This window comes from Balaenoptera physalus (genome assembly GCF_965194825.1).
Source record: "Balaenoptera physalus genome assembly, chromosome: 8".
Taxonomy (NCBI): domain Eukaryota; kingdom Metazoa; phylum Chordata; class Mammalia; order Artiodactyla; family Balaenopteridae; genus Balaenoptera; species Balaenoptera physalus.
Window position 1 is genome coordinate 91,494,816 of NC_138887.1, and position 17,784 is coordinate 91,512,599.

Sequence of the window (17,784 nt, forward strand, 5' to 3'; positions counted from 1 at the left end):
CATTGTTTATTGAAGAGAGAAATTAATATTATTATTTAGAGACTAGAGAACAGACATGAGAGGGTTTAATTCTTAAAATGGCATATTTATAATAGGAACATCCTATTTTCTTGATGAAGTCTTGATTAGTCAAGAATTAAACAATGAAAGGATGAAAGAAAAAAAACCATTTTCCTGAGATAGGACCTTTTTTTGAAAAACACACATTTGAATTCTGAGAAGCTACCTGCCTTTAAAGACTATTACGTGGATTTTGTGAAGACTGCAATCACATCTTTATGAAGCAAGTTGTGTACATTTGCCTCCATAATCTTAATGTGTGAATACAAATGTACATACTTGGAAATTTTAGGGTAAAGGCTGTTGGATGTCAAAGAAATGTAAAAATTTCATATTTTTGAGTATACATTGAATGCCAATTGTAGTATCTCCTCTCAGCCACTCTGGAAGGAAAGCATCATTATCTCTGTCTTACAGAAGAGCAAACTGATGCTCAGAGAGATGATTTAATTTTCCAGCTAATAATTGATTGAGCTGTGGTTCAAACCCAGGTCTATACTCCTGGCCTCCCCAGGAACAGTGTTTCCCGTTGTAAAGAAGTCTCCCTTTCTAAGGGTATTGGTTATAATCCTTTTGGTTGCCAGTGAATTTATTTAAGAGGGAATTTATTGGCTCATGTAGTCAACCTGTGTGAAGGCCTAGGTAGAGAATTGGCCTTAGGGACTCAGTGGAACCAGGAACTGGTTTTATTCTCTCAGACCAGCTTCCTCCATTCAGTGGGTCCTCAGAACTCTTTGCTCATATTTTTATAGACCACAGAGGAAAGAGTCCTTTCTCTGTGGCCAAATGTGAAAAATCCCAGAAACTTCTGAGTCACAAGCTCACTCCTTGGACCAACAACAATCTATGAATGAGCTAGACTGGGTCTTGTGCCAGCAGTACAGGGTCTGATACCAGATGAAGGGGAAAGGGGAGAGGGAGTTGACAGAAAAAAGAAAAAGAAAAAGAAGTAGCTACTTTTTACTGCACCAAAATAAAATAGTTGAGTAGATTTGCAATTTGTTTACCTTATTTTCATGAAATTCATTGAATTTCTTTTGAAATTTCAAGGCAAATAAGATATTCAACCTTACTTTTTCTTGATTTATTCAAAGAATTAGGCTAGTGGGAGTAGCAGGTTCACATTTCCAAGTTCAAGGTCCAGCTCCTAATATTGAGTACTTAGTGTGTGTACGTGCCATGAGGGCAGGGATATATTTTTTTGTTTTGTTTTGTTTTTGTTTGATTTGTTCAGCTTATGATGTGCCTGGAATAGGGTCTAGAATAGGGTCTGGTATATACAGTTGTCCCTTGCTAGATTCCCCCTGGATATAATAATCTATGGATGCTCAAGTCCCTTATACAAAATACATATAACCTACACATATCCTCTTGTATAGTTTAAATCATCTCTAGATTACTTATGGTACATAATACAATGTAAATGCTATGTAAATTGTTGCCAGCACATGACAAATCCAAGTTTTGCTGTTTGGAACTTTCTGGAATTTTTTTTGGTGAGTATTTTCCATCCCCAGTTGGTTGAATCTGAGGATGAGGAACCCGTAGACATGAAGGGCTGACTGTAGTAGCTGCTCAGTAAATATTTGTTGAATGAATGAATGATGATTGAATGTGAAATGGCTAGCATTATGTAAAAACCTGTAACACTTCTGTGGAGATAAAATATATAAACATAGTATATTGTAGGTATATCAGCAAGTTCAAAATAATATAGTAGATGATGAATATCTAAGTTCTAAATGGATGCTGAGGGAAAGATTAATCAGAGTAGGACTAGGTTAATCAAAACCTGCGTACTCCAGATTTATTTTTACTTATGGCCAAATAGAGGACATAACCTGAATTTGTAGGATTATCTGGCCTAACATTTTTTTCTCCTCAGTTTTCATTGTGTCTCCATATCAATTCAGTGTTTCAAATGTACCTATTTTGTTTCAATCCAACAACACTGTGCCAGCATAAGTCCATAGACTTTATTATTTTTGTCTTTTTTGGGGTATCTCTTCTTCACTCTGTTATTTCTTTTTTATAAAAATTGTTATTTAGAATTTACTGAAATATTTTGAAAGAGTGAAATACCACTTATAGTACTTTGTATCTCTGCACCCTTGGAAAGTGACCTTGGCCACAGATTTCAAAGATGACATGTGACAAAGGCCCTAGGTGGTTACCATGTGGTTGAGGTACCTTGGCCCATCTGGCTCAGTTTGTGGCCGTGGATTTGAACCCTGTGCATTACTCCTGTATGTAGACCGCACATCCATTCCATGATTGTAGCTAAGCTACAAACTTGATAAGTATAAAATTTCTTCCATTATGATTCAAGTCTTGGTGTTTGGAATGCTTACTGGGTCTGTTGTGGTGTTGCGGGAACCACCCCATCTACTCTCACTGCTGATTCCTTCCCTCAGGGTCCAGTAGTTCAAGTCCCATCCACTGAAAAATTCCCCAGCTTTGCCTTCCCGTCAGATCGCTACCTCATTCATTTTTTTTTTCCCACAGCTAATATCTCTGTGCTCTCCTCGTCTCTCTACTTCTCCTTTCCTTTACATCTCAGCTCCCTGAAATATGGTTTCTGTGTCTACCATATTCCTAAAATGACACTGACTAGGGTCATCAGAGGTCTCTTAATGTCAAATATAATGACATCTTCCTACCATGACTTAAGAGTGGACCACTTCTTCCCAACTTGAAACCATTTCTTTGGTTTATGTACCACCTCTCTTCCTGGCTTTCTCATCTGACTCATTCTTCCTTTGAAAGAGAGGCAGAATCTGTCTCCATATTTAGCTTCTTACCCCGTTGTGAATCACCAAATGACATGGATGGGAGGCAAGTCTTGTGTGTGAGTGAAAGAGTGGGAAGAGTGTGAGCAGGTAGATGGATGGCATAGCGTAATTAGGCATGATAGATAGTAAGATTTTCAGGGAAGCCAGTGTCCATGCACAATGCCCATGATTGCCAAACCTGCCCTCAAATCTCAGTTGTGTGGTCTTCCTTTGGAGTAACTTAGAACCACCTCTAATAATGGTAGATGGATAGTAATGAAAATAGCTGTTGATAAAATATAAAGTCTTTATATAGTTCTTTCCTGTGAAACTTTTCATCTCTGTACAGTTTAACAATGAAGATGAGGGTAACATTTAGGGATATATTTTATCCACTTGGGAAGAGAAAGAAGGTTTTTATGAACAGAAAGTAGTGGCAAAAATGTAAATATAATCGGCTGATGAATGTATAGTATTTAAAAGAAAACAAAAACATTTATTTGACACCATTTTTCAGACTTATTTAATTTCTATTCCTGCCAGAAAATATAGAATTTGATTCTGTTCTAATTTTCCAAAGATTTTTATTGTAAAGAATGACTTTAGTATTTGAAAATCAAAGTTGATGATACTTGTTTCATATCCCTACATTTAAAAACAACAAGTTTTTCTAATGTTAAATCACAGAAGAATCCACCTGACTTTTAATCTTGTTTTCGGTTTGACAGTTAGATTTTGTAAAATCCACTACAATTCTAAACAGGTAAAGATCAAGAGGTGAAGGGAAAAAAATTAAATATTTATTTTTCACCTTGTTCTAAGCACAGCAATGTGTATTCATAAGAGTCATATTTTATTTGTCCACCTCTTGCATTCATTGCTTTTTAGAAGCCCAGAACCTTTCTTTAACACATATAGAGTGGCCTTTTCATGAAGTCAACTCCTCGAAAATTGATATATGGCGGAGCATTGAATTCTGCCAAACATCTGCCTGAGCGTTGGTGTTGGAAGGTCCCCCCAAGGTTTTGTCTCTTTAGTCACTTGGGTTAATCTCCTTGAATGTACTTGTGTGAATAAAACTATGTTAAGGGAAATAGAGAACTCAGATATTTGCACATGCAACTTACTGGTCCCATTTTGTGTTCTTTTGCAGAGAATGGGATAGAGAATTGGCCTCAAAGAAAAATCCCAAACTCATTAATGCCCTTCGGCGATGCTTTTTCTGGAGATTTATGTTCTATGGAATCATATTATATTTAGGGGTAAGGATCTCATTTGTAAATTCATTATGGATAAAATAATTATATTCATTTTTATTTATTTATTTATTTTTGGCTTTGTTGGGTCTTCATTGCTGCGTGTGGGCTTTCTCTAGTTGCGGTGAGCAGGGGCCACTCTTTGTTGCAGTGCATGGGCTCTAGGTGCACAGGCTTCAGTAGCTGTGGCACGTGGGCTCAATAGTTGTGGCTCGCGGGCTCTGGAGCGCAGGCTCAGTAGTTGTGGCACACGGGCTTAGTTGCTCTGCGGCATATGGGATCTTCCTGGACCAGGGCTCGAACCCGTGTCCCCTGCCTTGGGAGGCAGATTCTTAACCACTGTGTCACCAGGGAAGTCCCTATATTCATTTTTATGATTATAGGAGGACTAGGGTAATCTGGTACACAGGTAAAAGGCTAACTCTGAATACAAAGAAACCACTAAAACTCTAGTGGAGACAAGTAAAAAATGCATTGGAACTAGGATGTCCTGGAACACAGGTGGCCATTTATAATTTCAAATGGGTTCAGTAAAATAAATTTCTTTTAAAAAGTTATTTTCTCTTATGATCCCAAATCACATTATATTACTGTTATATGAGATTGCCGATGGTTTTATTTTCCTGTATTCAACAGGAGAAAGTCAGGAGACAATGTCAGGAGGAGAATTAGGTAAAATTCAGCCAATTACATATATGAGTGTTTGTAATATTTTGAAATCATATCTGCATGCTGAATGGTTTCAAGAAAAAATAGCAAGAATTTAAAATATGGCAGTGAGGTACTCCTGCAGTATGTTTTCTCAGTCTCCTATGTCTTCCTCATTGTGGAGAGAGCTCAATGCGTGAAGATCCCAGGCTTTATGGTGTTTAAGTGCAGTCTGGGATGTTCCCCAGCTGTTGTCAAATATGACTCTGATCTATTATTTTTTACCTCACCAGAGCATCATTTGGAATCCTTGACTGTAACCTGTAAGACTGATGGCAAGTTGAAAACTTATTTAGTCTTCAAGTAAAGGCTGTGCACAGTATTTGCTTTGGGAGGTTAGGTACCGGTTGGATGGATTTGTGTTGTAATTATATTGGTCTTCATGCCTTTGGGAGTGAGGGTTGCCATAGTGTCTCTCGAAGAGATGCTATGCAAGTTGCATTGCTTTAGGAACTTGTACTTGATACACAGCAAATAAATACATTTACACATTTATTTTGACAAAGATGACCACATTTAGGTCCCCAATGTTTTGTAATGCTCTTGATTACCTCCTGGGAGAAATGCTCTGGCTTTTGAAGTTATCTGTCTATTAATGTCCATCTATCTGTCTGTCTATCTATCTGTCTATCTATCTATCTATCTATTTATCTATCTATCTCCATAGAAACCTGCAGCAGTTTGGGGGTGAAAATATTTTATCTGTAAATATGAATAAGGTAGCTGAAGAATTAACTATCTTTTAAGATATCTTTGAGGTGATTTTTCTTAATGAGAGCAGCCAGAGCTTTGGGAAACAATTTTTTTAAAAAATTTTATTTATTTATTTTTTAAATTTTATTTATTTTTTGGCTGCGTTGGGTCTTCGTTGCTGTGCACGGGCTTTCTCTAGCTGCGGCGAGCGGGGACTACTCTTCGTTGCAGTGCGTGGGCTTTTCATTGTGGTGGCTTCTCTTGTTGCACAGCACGGGCTCTAGGCGCGCGGGCTTCAGTAGTTGTGGCACACGCGCTTAGTTGCTCCGTGGCATGTGGGATCTTCCCAGACCAGGGATTGAACCCGTGTCCCCTGCATTTGCAGGCGGATTCTTAACCACTGCACCAACCAGGTAAGTCCCAGTTTGGGGGAACAATTTTATCCATAGCTCTGGCTCCATTTGACTTAATGTTTTAAAATGTTTTGTTGTTTGCCTTAATGACTGTACTCTCTGCATTTGAATCAGTGTATAGAAGTACAGTTTACTCTGCCCATAGCATATAAGAATACAACATTCTTTTTTTTTAAATATATGTTCAGCACTGAGTTATTTTTCTAGTATTGTACTAATATAGCCACTAATCTATGTCACCCATTTTATTTATTTATTTATTTATTTATTTATTTATCTGGCTGTGTTGGGTCTTCGTTGCTGCACGTGGGCTTTCTCTAGTCGTGGTGAGCGGGGGCTACGCTTCGTTGCGATGTGTGGGCTTCTCATTGCGGTGGCTTCTCTTGTTGCAGAGCACGGGCTCTAGGCACGCGGGCTTCAGTAGTTGTGGCTCGCGGGCCGTAGAGCACAGGCTCAGTAGTTGTGGTGCATGGGCTTAGTTGCTCCCCGGCATGTGGGAAATTCCCGGTCCAGGGATAGAACCTGTGTCCCCTGCATTGGCAGGCGGATTCTTAACCACTGCGCCACCAAGGAAGTCCCAAGAATGCAACATTCTTAATAAGTCATCCTTGGATTGAAGTGAATGATATTTCAAATAATTGTTATGTCATAACTAAGATTGTATAGAAACTCAAAATTTTCTCTTCGTGTTCTCCATCACATGCTGTTTCCATCAATTAACATAAGCACAACTGAGTAGAAGCTGGGAGAGAGGCTGAATTATTAAGTCCCTTTTATGCTCTGCCTGACTTGTGAGATAATTTATTCCTCTAGATTCCACCAGCATAGAAGTTTCATGTGAACCAAAGCAGTCACCTAAACATGAAAATTTAGATGATACATGAACATATTTATAAAATTTATTTTTGGTCTGGTACACACAGATCAAAAATAAACAAAATATAGTTTAATATTTATTGAGTACCTACTCTGTTCCAGGTTTAGCATTAAGCCCTTTATACAGATTATTTTAGGTAATTCTCCTAGCAACTCCATGGAGCAGACATTAGTATCTCAAATATATAGAAAAGGAAATTGAGATGCAGGAAACTAAGTAACTTTTCCAACGTTATGCATGTGGTAAATTTGAGTGATAGCCAGGTCTCTTTGGTTCCAAAACCTATGACCCTTGCATTAGATCAGATTATAATTGCTATGTAACTATATTTGTAATGATTGTATGTAGGTACTCAATAGAACTGTGACTGTAGTAATCAGTCTTGGGTCTGCTGAGCTTCTTTGCATCTGCTCAGGAGACATAGGTTAAAAGCTTGAATGTTGAGGATTCTTCCAGGATCACCTCAGGGGCAAATCTGAAGAAAGTTCAGAGCAGGTGGCAGGATAGGAGAACCAACTGGAATCTTTCCACTTATACTTGGGAAGGAACTGTGTGAAATCCACCCAAGAGCCAGCAGTGCTAAGAGTCAAACATATAGAAAAAATTAAGGGTAGAAGAATGGAGTGGATGTGGAGAAGGACTAACTTATTCTTAAACTTTTCGAGCTTAAAAATATCCCAGCAAAAGGAATCTTAAAGCCTTTCTTGGTGTATTAATTAATTACCCAGGGGTGGGATTGAGGGGAGTGAGTGGTGCCACTGATCTAAGCTGAGCCCAAGGCCACTGGTCTGGAACTGACAGCATGTTTAAAGGGCAAAGGTGATTTCCATCAGCTCAACTTCTACTGATAACCAGTAGAAAATGGGCGAGGAAAAGAACCGATGGGGAAAGCAGCTGAAATGTGTATGGTGAGAAGGCGTGGAGAGGAAATTTACATTGGCAATGGCACAGGTGTGGTGAGGCTGTGGGTTTCTCACCCTTGTCACAGAGTAAAGGCTTCACGGCCTCACCGTGCAGTTTTAAGTAGTAAAAATGTTAAAAACTGTTAAGTCTTTAAGAACTTATGGTGGTCATTAAGATGAGTGTAGCTTTTCAGAGCATCTGATCTCTCTACTCCATCCTTTCTGTCTGTTACAGGAAGAAAAGAAGGCGAGAAAATTTCGCTGTTATTATAATAAGACCTCTATCCTTTTAAACAACTTATACCAATGCCTTAGTATTTATCGTATTCTTTCTGGGGATTCCTTCTTTCTTCTGTGTGTGTCATCTTGATAATGTTTTAATTTCCATTAAATGAGCAGGGATTCTTGAAGTTGCTTTACACTACTCTTGGTAAAAGGTGGACGTACTTTCAAGATATCCTGTGTGTTCTTAATCCCTCTAAACCAGGATAATTGTGGTATGAAGAATATTTGATTGGTTTCAGGACTGATAGAAAAAGTACTATAAAATTTGCTGTTGGGACTTTCCTGGCATTCCAGTGGTTAAAACTCCAAGCTTCCACTGCAGGGGGCACGGGTTTGATCCCTGGTCAGGGAACTAAGATCCCACATGCCATGCTGGTGTGGCCAAAAAAAAAAAAAAAAAAAGCTGTTGACTGTGAAAGGTTAAGAAAAAAAGGAAATGCCATCATGAAAGAGTTTGTCTCTCTGCAATACTGATGTAATTTTAAATCATATCAGCTATGGCCTCTCATGATTAACTATGTACTTGTTTTTTCTCCATTTGACTCAGCAGCCAGATATAACATTGCCTTTAACATTTAAGACTCCCAGCATAAAGGAAAAACTGGCCATTGAAGAATTGAGTGTGCAAGTCAATTAAGGACAGTCAGAGGGAAGCCAAGGGAAGGGAGTCCTGTAAGCAGGTTACTGAGAGAATATGGTTATCACAATACCTTTATTATGATAAGAAATTTACAAGCATTCACTCAAATATATTCTTGACTCCTAGGCAGCTCTGGGCATATTTCCATCATCAAATTGAGACAAATGTCAGTACAACTTGAGTCAAACTACTTTTATTATTTACATTTCTTAAACCCCAAGAAGTTCAAGGTCATAAAGAAGTCTTAGGACTTCGGCTGTTAGAGTTTTCAAGTCCCACAGTCTACCTTGCAAAAGATCTTTGTCCCTTATGTTTTGACAGAGACATTGGGTAGGTGTTGAATTCAAGCAAACTGCTAACTAAGAGAGTGTTTTGGGGAATTCTGCACACAGGTAGTCTCTGGCTTAGGCACTTTGACTTACTTATGTCCCTTTCACCTAAGGTCATCTACCTCCAGCAAATTTTCTAGATGCCTGTCATGGAGAACTCTTTTCTCAGCTTCCTCTCCCATCCCCCCATATCTAGCTGCTTCTCTAACCCCAGCAGGGACTTGAATGCTACATTGCCTACACTCACCCTACATCCTGAATATTTCTACCCTCTACTAGAACCCACATCCGTAACACACATGCTGTACTTCCTGTGCTACCCACAGTGTACTACCCAGTTCCTGTGTCAAGGTTTGGAAAATCATGGGGTTTAGATTTCTTTGAAACAGAGAATTTTTACTTTAGAGTAACCAGCAGCCCAACCCCAGATAATGTGACTTAATTGGTTTGGGATGAGCTCGGGGCTAAAGTTCCCCAGGTGATTCTGATTGAGGTAGACAAGCAGGAACGTTATCACTGAAGGCATCTGACTTTCGCTAGAATCTAAGGTGAGGGTATTGGGGGGTGGTACACATGGAATTTTTTAGTTTGATTTTTTAAAAATGATAATATCAAAAAAAATTTAGACAAAAAATAAATATTAAGTCCTTTAATGACAGAAGGACAGTGTTTCTCAAACTTTTATATGCATACCAACCACTGCCCCCTCCCATCTGGCTAAAATGCAGATATTGGGTGGAACCTGAGATTCTGCATTTCTAAAAGCTCCCAGGTGAAGATCCTGTTTGCCCTAGCACCATGCTTTGAGTAGCAAGGATTTACAGGGTCATGAAAGAAGAGAAAGCCTAGTTAGAAGTTACAGTTATTGTGAAAAGAGAAGTAGGTGGACTAATCATGGCCAAGGAGCCCCTGAATAGAAGTGACAAGAATCCCACTGAGATTAAATGTGGCTGAGGGTTTACTGCAGTATCCCAACGTTAACTGTTAACTTTCTGCATCTTCCTCCGGCACTCTCTCTCAGGACTCTGCTGGAGAGAAGTAGATGACTGTGTGCGTGGAGAGGGCAAAGGTATAGCTAGGAGGGACTATGTTTCTCTTCCAAGACTGCACGGAGGAGATGATCCATCTCTTTCTGTAAAAACATTGTTATGCAGGTTGGTTAGGCTTTTACAGTACTATTGAACTCAGAGGTGCTCCAAGAGCATTTACCATTATATGTGCTTTTGAAGGCGAACCTAGGAATCCAACACCATGTCTGGTAGGATATTGTATCTAGGGCAAAATGCGTCTGTTCTCACGTGTGAAATTTTAGAACAAAATCGATTTGTAAATTAGGAATTGTCTGTGATCTTATACTTTCAACTTAAACTAGATATGAGGTGGCCCAGTTTCCTCATTCTTGGTGTGAACATGGTGCCTCTTTACTTCTTGTAGTTAACCAGTATCCTATGGTGACTAATGAGTGTGATGTGGTGAAAGTGTACAGTTTCTATGATCCCTTCTACCTTTTAAATTATGTGTCTATAATACGGGGACTAGAGAAATGGCTTTATCTTAAATTACAGTGATATTAAGTTGTAACTTTATTTGGTAGGTTGATACTGAACTAGTCACAATGCTTGAATTGATCAACTGCCAGGTCATATTATAACATTGTCTTTTCTATTTAAGGTTATGAATAAGATGGGGGGCTCTGGAGTCAAACTATCTGGTTCAAATCCTAGTTCTACCACTTGCTAGCTGTCTGATACCTGGGAAAGTTATTTAAATTCTCTTTGTCTCGGTTTCTTTGATTGTAAGATGGAGACAATAATAGCACATATTTCATAGAATTACTGTGAGAATTAAACAAGTTAAGCATGTAGAATAGATCCTGGTACGTAGCAAGTGCTTTATAAATGTTACCTGTTACTGTATCATTCAATACAATCTCTACCTACCTTCACAAATACTCCTATTATTTGCATTTACTTGTTTCTCTATATATGCTATAAGCAAGTCTTAAAGTACCAATTTCATTTTTATAGGGCACAGGAAAATATTTTGCTAATGTTTAAAAATGATACCTAGATTCTAAGCATTACTTCAGAAATTAAAATTAATATTTTAACGTGTCTTCCATTATTGCATTTTCTGGATTAAACCTACTTTTGCTGCTATATCGGCAAGTCTAGGATTGTTTTCTTACAAAACATGAAGAACAGAGCTTAGATTTCTAGTGAAGACATTGCTGGTAATAGTTAATAAATCAATGAACACTCAAAGGAAAATACCAAAAGCAAAACATTTTAAATTAGGCACTGAACCTAAAAACATGATTCAGGGTAGACAGATACTATAATAATATTTTTGAGATTCTGTTCTTGGTATGGCAGCGGTCCCCAACCTTTTTGGGACCAGGGACCAGTTGCGTGGAAGACAACTTTTCCACGGACTCGGAGGAGGGGGGAAGGTTTCGGGATTATTCAAGCGCATTACATTTATTGTGCATTTTATTTCTATTATTAATACATTGTAATATATAATGAAATAATTATACAACTCACCATAATGCGGGATCAGTGGGAGCCCTGAGCTTGTTTTCCTGCAACTGGATGGTCCCATCTGGGGGCGATGGGAGACAGTGACACCCGTGTGTTGCTCATGTCCAGTCTGCTCCGTAAGATGCAGCTTAATTGTCACTTGCCACTCACTGATAGGGTTTTGATAAGAGTCTGCAAGCAGTTGATTTATTATGGTCTCTGTGCAAACCTTTCTGCTAATGATAATCTGTATTTGCAGCTGCTCCCCAGCGCTAGCATCACTGCCTCATCTCCACCTCAGATCACCAGGCATTAGATTCTCATAAGGAGTGCACAACCTAGATCCCTCGCATGCACAGTTCACAGTAGGGTTCTTGCTCCGATGAGAATCTAATGCCGCCGATGATCTGACAGGAGACGGAGCTCAAGAGGTAATGCGAGCGATGGGGAGCAGCTGTAAATGCAGATGAAGCTTTGCTCACTCGCCTGCCACTCCCCTCCTGCTGTGTGGCCCGGTTCTGGGTGTTGGGACCCCTGTGGTATGGTATACATACATTTTTGTAAAAACTACATACAGTTGGGGCATTGGATACGTTTTATTTTCTATGCTGAATATGGAAAATTTTTTCATTTAGCAATTGTATAAAGCCAAAAATTTCCATAAGACTCTAGTGTATCAAGATAAACAAAAATTTGACACTCTTGTTTACCATGTCAAAGGCAGAATCTTAAGCCTTTGCTTTGGTATATAAGCCAGTACTCTTTGTATTTTATGATAAATTCTGGGTGTATGCCTGCATGTGTGTTCACTCTGTTCTGTTTTTTTGTATGCGTGTTTTCTTTTTATCATTTATTTGTTGTCGTAAGTTATATACAATTTTCTATCCAATATTTTATTATTTATTTTACCTTTTAAATATTCTTTTATGATTCTGAAAATAATCAGATAATTATTGATAAATTTGATGTTTATCTTTCCAGTTTTTTCCCATGAGAATATATACTTAATGAAGGGAGGTGGATCATTACTTTACATATGTGTCATAAATCTACTTCTCCTCTTAATGTTTTGTGAATGCCTTTTCATATCATTAGATAATTCTCTTCCTAATCATTTTAATGTTTAATGACTCATGTGGCTGTACCATAGTTTATTAGTTCCTCATTGTTGAATATTTAGATAGCCTCCTATTTTTCACTGTCATAAATAATTCTTCAATGCACATCTCTTTAAAAGCTAAATTTTAGTAGATATTCCAGTTGCCTTCCAGAAAAGATGTACTAATTTACTTTCCTGATACTAAAGTATGAAATTCAGCCCTCACTAACAATACTTATTATCATTTAAAAATTGTTTCCAAATTGCTAAGTGAAAAACAGTATATTATCTTTTGTATTTGCATTACTTTTGGTTCCTAGTGAGTTTAAACTGTTTTTATGTATTAATTATGCATATCTTTTGTGGGGTGCAAATTGCCTTTTCATATTCTTTGTCTATTTTTATTTTGGTGTGTTTGTCTCTTTCTTATTGATCTATGAGAGACTATTTTCCTCAGCCTGTCATTTGTTTCTTTTTTTTTTTAATTAAAAAAAAATTTTTTTAAACATCTTTATTGGAGTATAATTGCTTTACAATGTTGTGTTAGTTTCTGCTGTATAACAAAGTGAGTCAGCTATATGTATACATATATATCCCCATATCCCCTCCCTCTTGCGTCTCCCTCCCTCTCTCCCTCTCCCACCCCTCTAGGTGGTGACAAAGCACTGAACTGATCTCCCTGTGCCATGCAGCTACTTCCCACTAGCTATCTCTTTTACATTTGGTAGTGTATATATGTCAATGCCACTCTCTCACTTTGTCCCAGCTTACACTTCCCCCTCCCCGTGTCCTCAAGTCCATTCTCTACCTCTGCGTCTTTATTCCTATCCTGCACCTAAGTTCATAAGAGCCACTTTTTTTTTTTAGACTCCATATATATGTGTTAGCATACGGTATTTGTTTTTCTCTTTCTGACTTATTTCACTCCGTATGACAGACTCTAGGTTCATCCACCCCACTACAAATAACTCAATTTCGTTTCTTTTTATGGCTGAGTAATATTCCATTGTATATATGTCACATTTTCTTTATCCATTCATCTGTCAATGGATACTTAGGTTGCTTCCATGTCCTGGCTATTGTAAATAGTGCCGCAATGAACATTGTGGTACATGACTCTTTTTGAATTACAGCTTTCTCAGGGTATACGCCCAGTAGTGGGATTGCTGGGTCGTATGGTAGTTCTATTTTTAGTTTTTTAAGGAACCTCTATACTGTTCTCCATAGTGGCTGTATCAATTTACATTCCCACCAACAGTGCAAGAGGGTTCCCTTTTCTCCACACCCTCTCCAGCATTTACTGTTTGTAGATTTTTTGATGATGGCCATTCTGACCAGTATGAGGTGACTGTCATTTGTTTCTAGTGAGTTTTGTTAATTTTTTATTTTCTTGACAATCAGAAGTTTCAGTTTTTAAAAATTTGTTGCCAGTATCTATAGTTTTTTTGTTTTGTTTTCTGTTTCTGGCATTTGACATTTTAAAAAGTCCTCTCTACCCAAGTATTGTGTAAACACATATCTATGTTTTTATTATTTCATCTTTTACATGTAACTATTGCATCCATTTGAATTTATTTGGATGTATGTATGAGATAGAAATCTAATTTTTAAAAAATGAGTTTCCAGTTTCTCCATTGCTTATTACACTTTCTCCACTGAATTAAAATGCTGTATTTTATTATATATAAAATGGCTACATGTACTTGGACCTGTTTTTGAACATTCCAGATAAGTTAGTCTATCTCTTTGTCATGCCACATACTATTCTGGCTGTATAATATAATTTAATATCCAGTAATGTAAACCTTCTCACACATTATTCTTATTCCTCACATGTTTTTGATTAGTCTCTCATTTTTTTTCCAAATGAAATTTAGAATCATTTTATCCATTGATTCAACAAGTATCTGCTGAGTGGATATTCTGTGCTAGGTGTTGTGCATGATGTTGAGATTGTTGCAAAAACTAAGGCAGTCCCTGCTCTTATGGTTCACATCCAAAAAATCCACTTGGAATTCTGATGAAGATTGTATTAATCTTATAAAATAACTTGGAGGAGAATGTAATCTTTGCAGTATTCAGATTTTTTTATGGAAAGTTTTAAAGTCTCTCCATTTATTTGACACTTAAAAAATATGTCTTAGTAATGTTTTTTAGAATATATTTTAAGATATGTATATATTAATTATTGGTATTTACAAAGTATCTTTTGTATCATTACTATAATTGGGATACTTATTTAATTGATTATTATGCTTGGTATCTAGGAATCTATTTTCTTATTTTCTATTATTTTTATTTTCTTATTTCTGTATTTCTGGGATTAAGATATATAAAATATATTTAAAGCAAGTTGAGATGATGATGATGATGATGATGATGATGATGGTTTTACTGACTACACACAATAGAAAACAATGTAACCTTAGAAGTTCTTCAGTATTGATTCTTCCCATATTAGAAACAACTATGCTTTGGATTTGGAATTGTAATTTTTAAAGTAAAGTTATTTTGGGATTAATTAATTTAATGTAATTGCAAGCGTGAACTAAGTTTTTTATTTTCACCTGAAATTTCTTTCTTGGTCTGAATATCCAGCGGACATCCCCATCTCTAGAAACATCTGACCCTGTCCTAGGTATGCAGGTAGAACAAAATGGTTAAAGGATTCAGACTCATCTACAGTGACTTTAAGTTCTGGTCTGGGGGATCCCATGAGAGACCAGATGTATTTCCCAGGAGGTATTTTCAGGCTTCCTAATTTTCCCCTGGGAGGCTGATCTAAATTGAGATTCATGATTATTCCTAGCAGGAATATAGTCACTTGTGTTGTTCTCTAACCTGATCCCCTCTACTCAGATGGCATTCTGAACTCATCCTATTCAGACCTGCATCCCTCTGAGTAGAAAATACCCATAGCAATGTCAGGATGTGTGCCAGGACCATTTGCCCAAGAATCATCAGCCTCTGCCACAGGACTCCCCAGACTCAGATCATATATTCCAAGATATTATCTCTGGAGGGGAACTTTAAGATAAGCTTGCTCCACCACTCATTTTATCAGTGAGGAAACTGTCAAGAGAAGGGAAGTGACTAAGGTGACACAGAGAGTGTAGGTAACATGCTGGGATAAGAACTTGGGTTTCATGACTCTGAATTCAGTGTTCATTTCCCTGTCATGCTGACTTAAAGATTGGTATCAGACTTCTTCCATTAGCTAAGTGAACCCTTAATTTCATCTTGATTTGTGTCTAATTAAAAATTAATAAAATATTTTATCAAATTTTCAAATTAATTTACATTCCGACTCATTACATTCAAGCCTCAGTCTGCTTACACTATTTTACATGGTGGCAGATTGGGAAATTTCTTGTGTAACTGAAACTATACTGGCAACAGGGTTCACACAGCTTTCACATATCAAGAATAGAGGACTGCGTTTCTCCCAGTCATTACAGGGATGATTTTTGTAAAGGACTGCACACCTAGATTAAGCTAGGTATCAGTTACCATTGTTTTCCCTCCCAAATTATAAAATCAGGTGATGTCTGTAAATGCTTTCCTTATAAATATTAGAGAACATGCTGCTTAAAACAGAGTAGGGGAAACTAAAGGAGGGAGGGGTCTGGAGTGCTGATTTTGTCCTTGAATGTTGACAGTTCCATGTTGTGGTGAGGTTTATGTTGTTTTGCTGCTGGCAGATGGTCCAATTATTGGAATTTTCTCTACCAGAAATAAACTGCATTTTTTTTCTATGAACAGGTACCCTCCCACAGTAATGCTACCAGTGTCATTGTGTAATAGCTGTTATTGTTCAGAGGATGATTATGTCCTCTTTTGCTTGAGGCAAGAAGACAAGTAATTAATTCAGTTATGCAACCTGCAGAATAGGTGTCTGAATTGGATTGACACAGTTTTATTTATTTTGTTATAAATCAAAATAAATTCAGCAAATGGGTCTATTGTGATAGAGGTGACAGGTTCTGGAAAAAATATAATGGTGATACAATGGCAGGGACTTTAGTTCAGATTACTCGATAGGAGAAAACTTATGTAAGCCTGTACATTTCTAACTCTAAAAATTCTGTGAACAGCTCAATTACTAAAATATTTCTCTTTTTCCTCAGAATGCTCCTTTTAGCATTCCATAGATAGGAGTTACTCCTTAGAAATATGTATTGTGGTCTTTATCAGTGGTTCTATTATTATCTATTAGGAGATTATATATATATGAGTTCTGGAAAAAGGAGAAAGGTGATTATGTTAATTACGATATAAGCAGTTGGATTCATGAGAAGCAGTCACAGATCATAGTCTTCTGATTATTGTCTTATAATGAACAAGAAATTATGTTTTATCTGGTATGCCTGGTAAACATCCAAGCTCCTTACTTACTCTCTGCTTTGTGGCCACACACAATATCTCTAGCATGGGTGGCACACATGAATCCAATGCCCTTGACTGCAACTTGAGAGCATTTTAGCCAAGTGCAAACACACTATTAATGGAAAAGTAAATCAAAGTAGATGTGGCATTGACATTTGTCTAGGAAGAACAACATAATATTGAAAAATTCTAGGATAAAATATTGATCTAAAAATAATTTTGAGGATGAAATATTGCCACTATAAACATACTATGAAAAATTATATTTGTATTGCAGATATATTTATACATATAATTTAAAATCTAAGGTTTATCTTAACTGTACATTTTCCTAGTTTAAGGAGTTATTTTGAAATAAAATTATCTACTCTAGAGAAAGTTTGGCATGGATCTATAGAATTTAATGAAAACAGTGAGTGCAACACTTGCACAGATTGTAATAGTTTAAGAATGGAAACAACCCATCTTCTCCAACATAAGGCAGTGGGGCAAATAGCCTGATTTATTCACAGGATGTCATGTTAAACAGCACTCAGAATAAATGAGGTAGATATACAAGTATCAATTAGACTAAATGTCAGAAACACAACTTTTAAGTTAAAAAAAAGTTGCAAGAAGCACGATATGATACCATTTATATAAAATTTAAAACCTGAAAAACAATTCTATACATTCTAAAAACGGATACATGTGTAACAAAAGTACAAAGCATGCATAAAATGACACATGCCAACAAGCAGTAATTGTTCACTTATTTACATTTTAAAAAACAAGTGCTGGCTAACACATATATATGGAATCTAAAAAAAAAAAAAAAAAAAAAAAGGTTCTGATGAACCTAGG

General features: G+C 37.0%; 1 protein-coding gene across 10 annotated transcripts in view; it reads left to right on the plus strand.

The window, feature by feature from the left end:
• Positions 1-17,784, plus strand: part of CFTR (CF transmembrane conductance regulator) — a 221,127-nt gene that overhangs the window by 50,623 nt on the left and 152,720 nt on the right. For 8 of the 10 annotated variants that reach the window (XM_082472243.1, XM_082472245.1, XM_082472250.1 and 5 more), the window contains one exon: positions 3,985-4,093. The exons of 1 other annotated variant lie outside the window; for it this stretch is intronic. In XM_082472243.1, the coding sequence (XP_082328369.1) occupies positions 3,985-4,093 (109 nt within the window). Of the gene's footprint in view, positions 1-3,984; positions 4,094-4,723; positions 4,760-5,028; positions 5,075-17,784 lie in introns of those variants that run through there. One more of the 10 variants, XM_082472248.1, reaches the window with a different exon arrangement.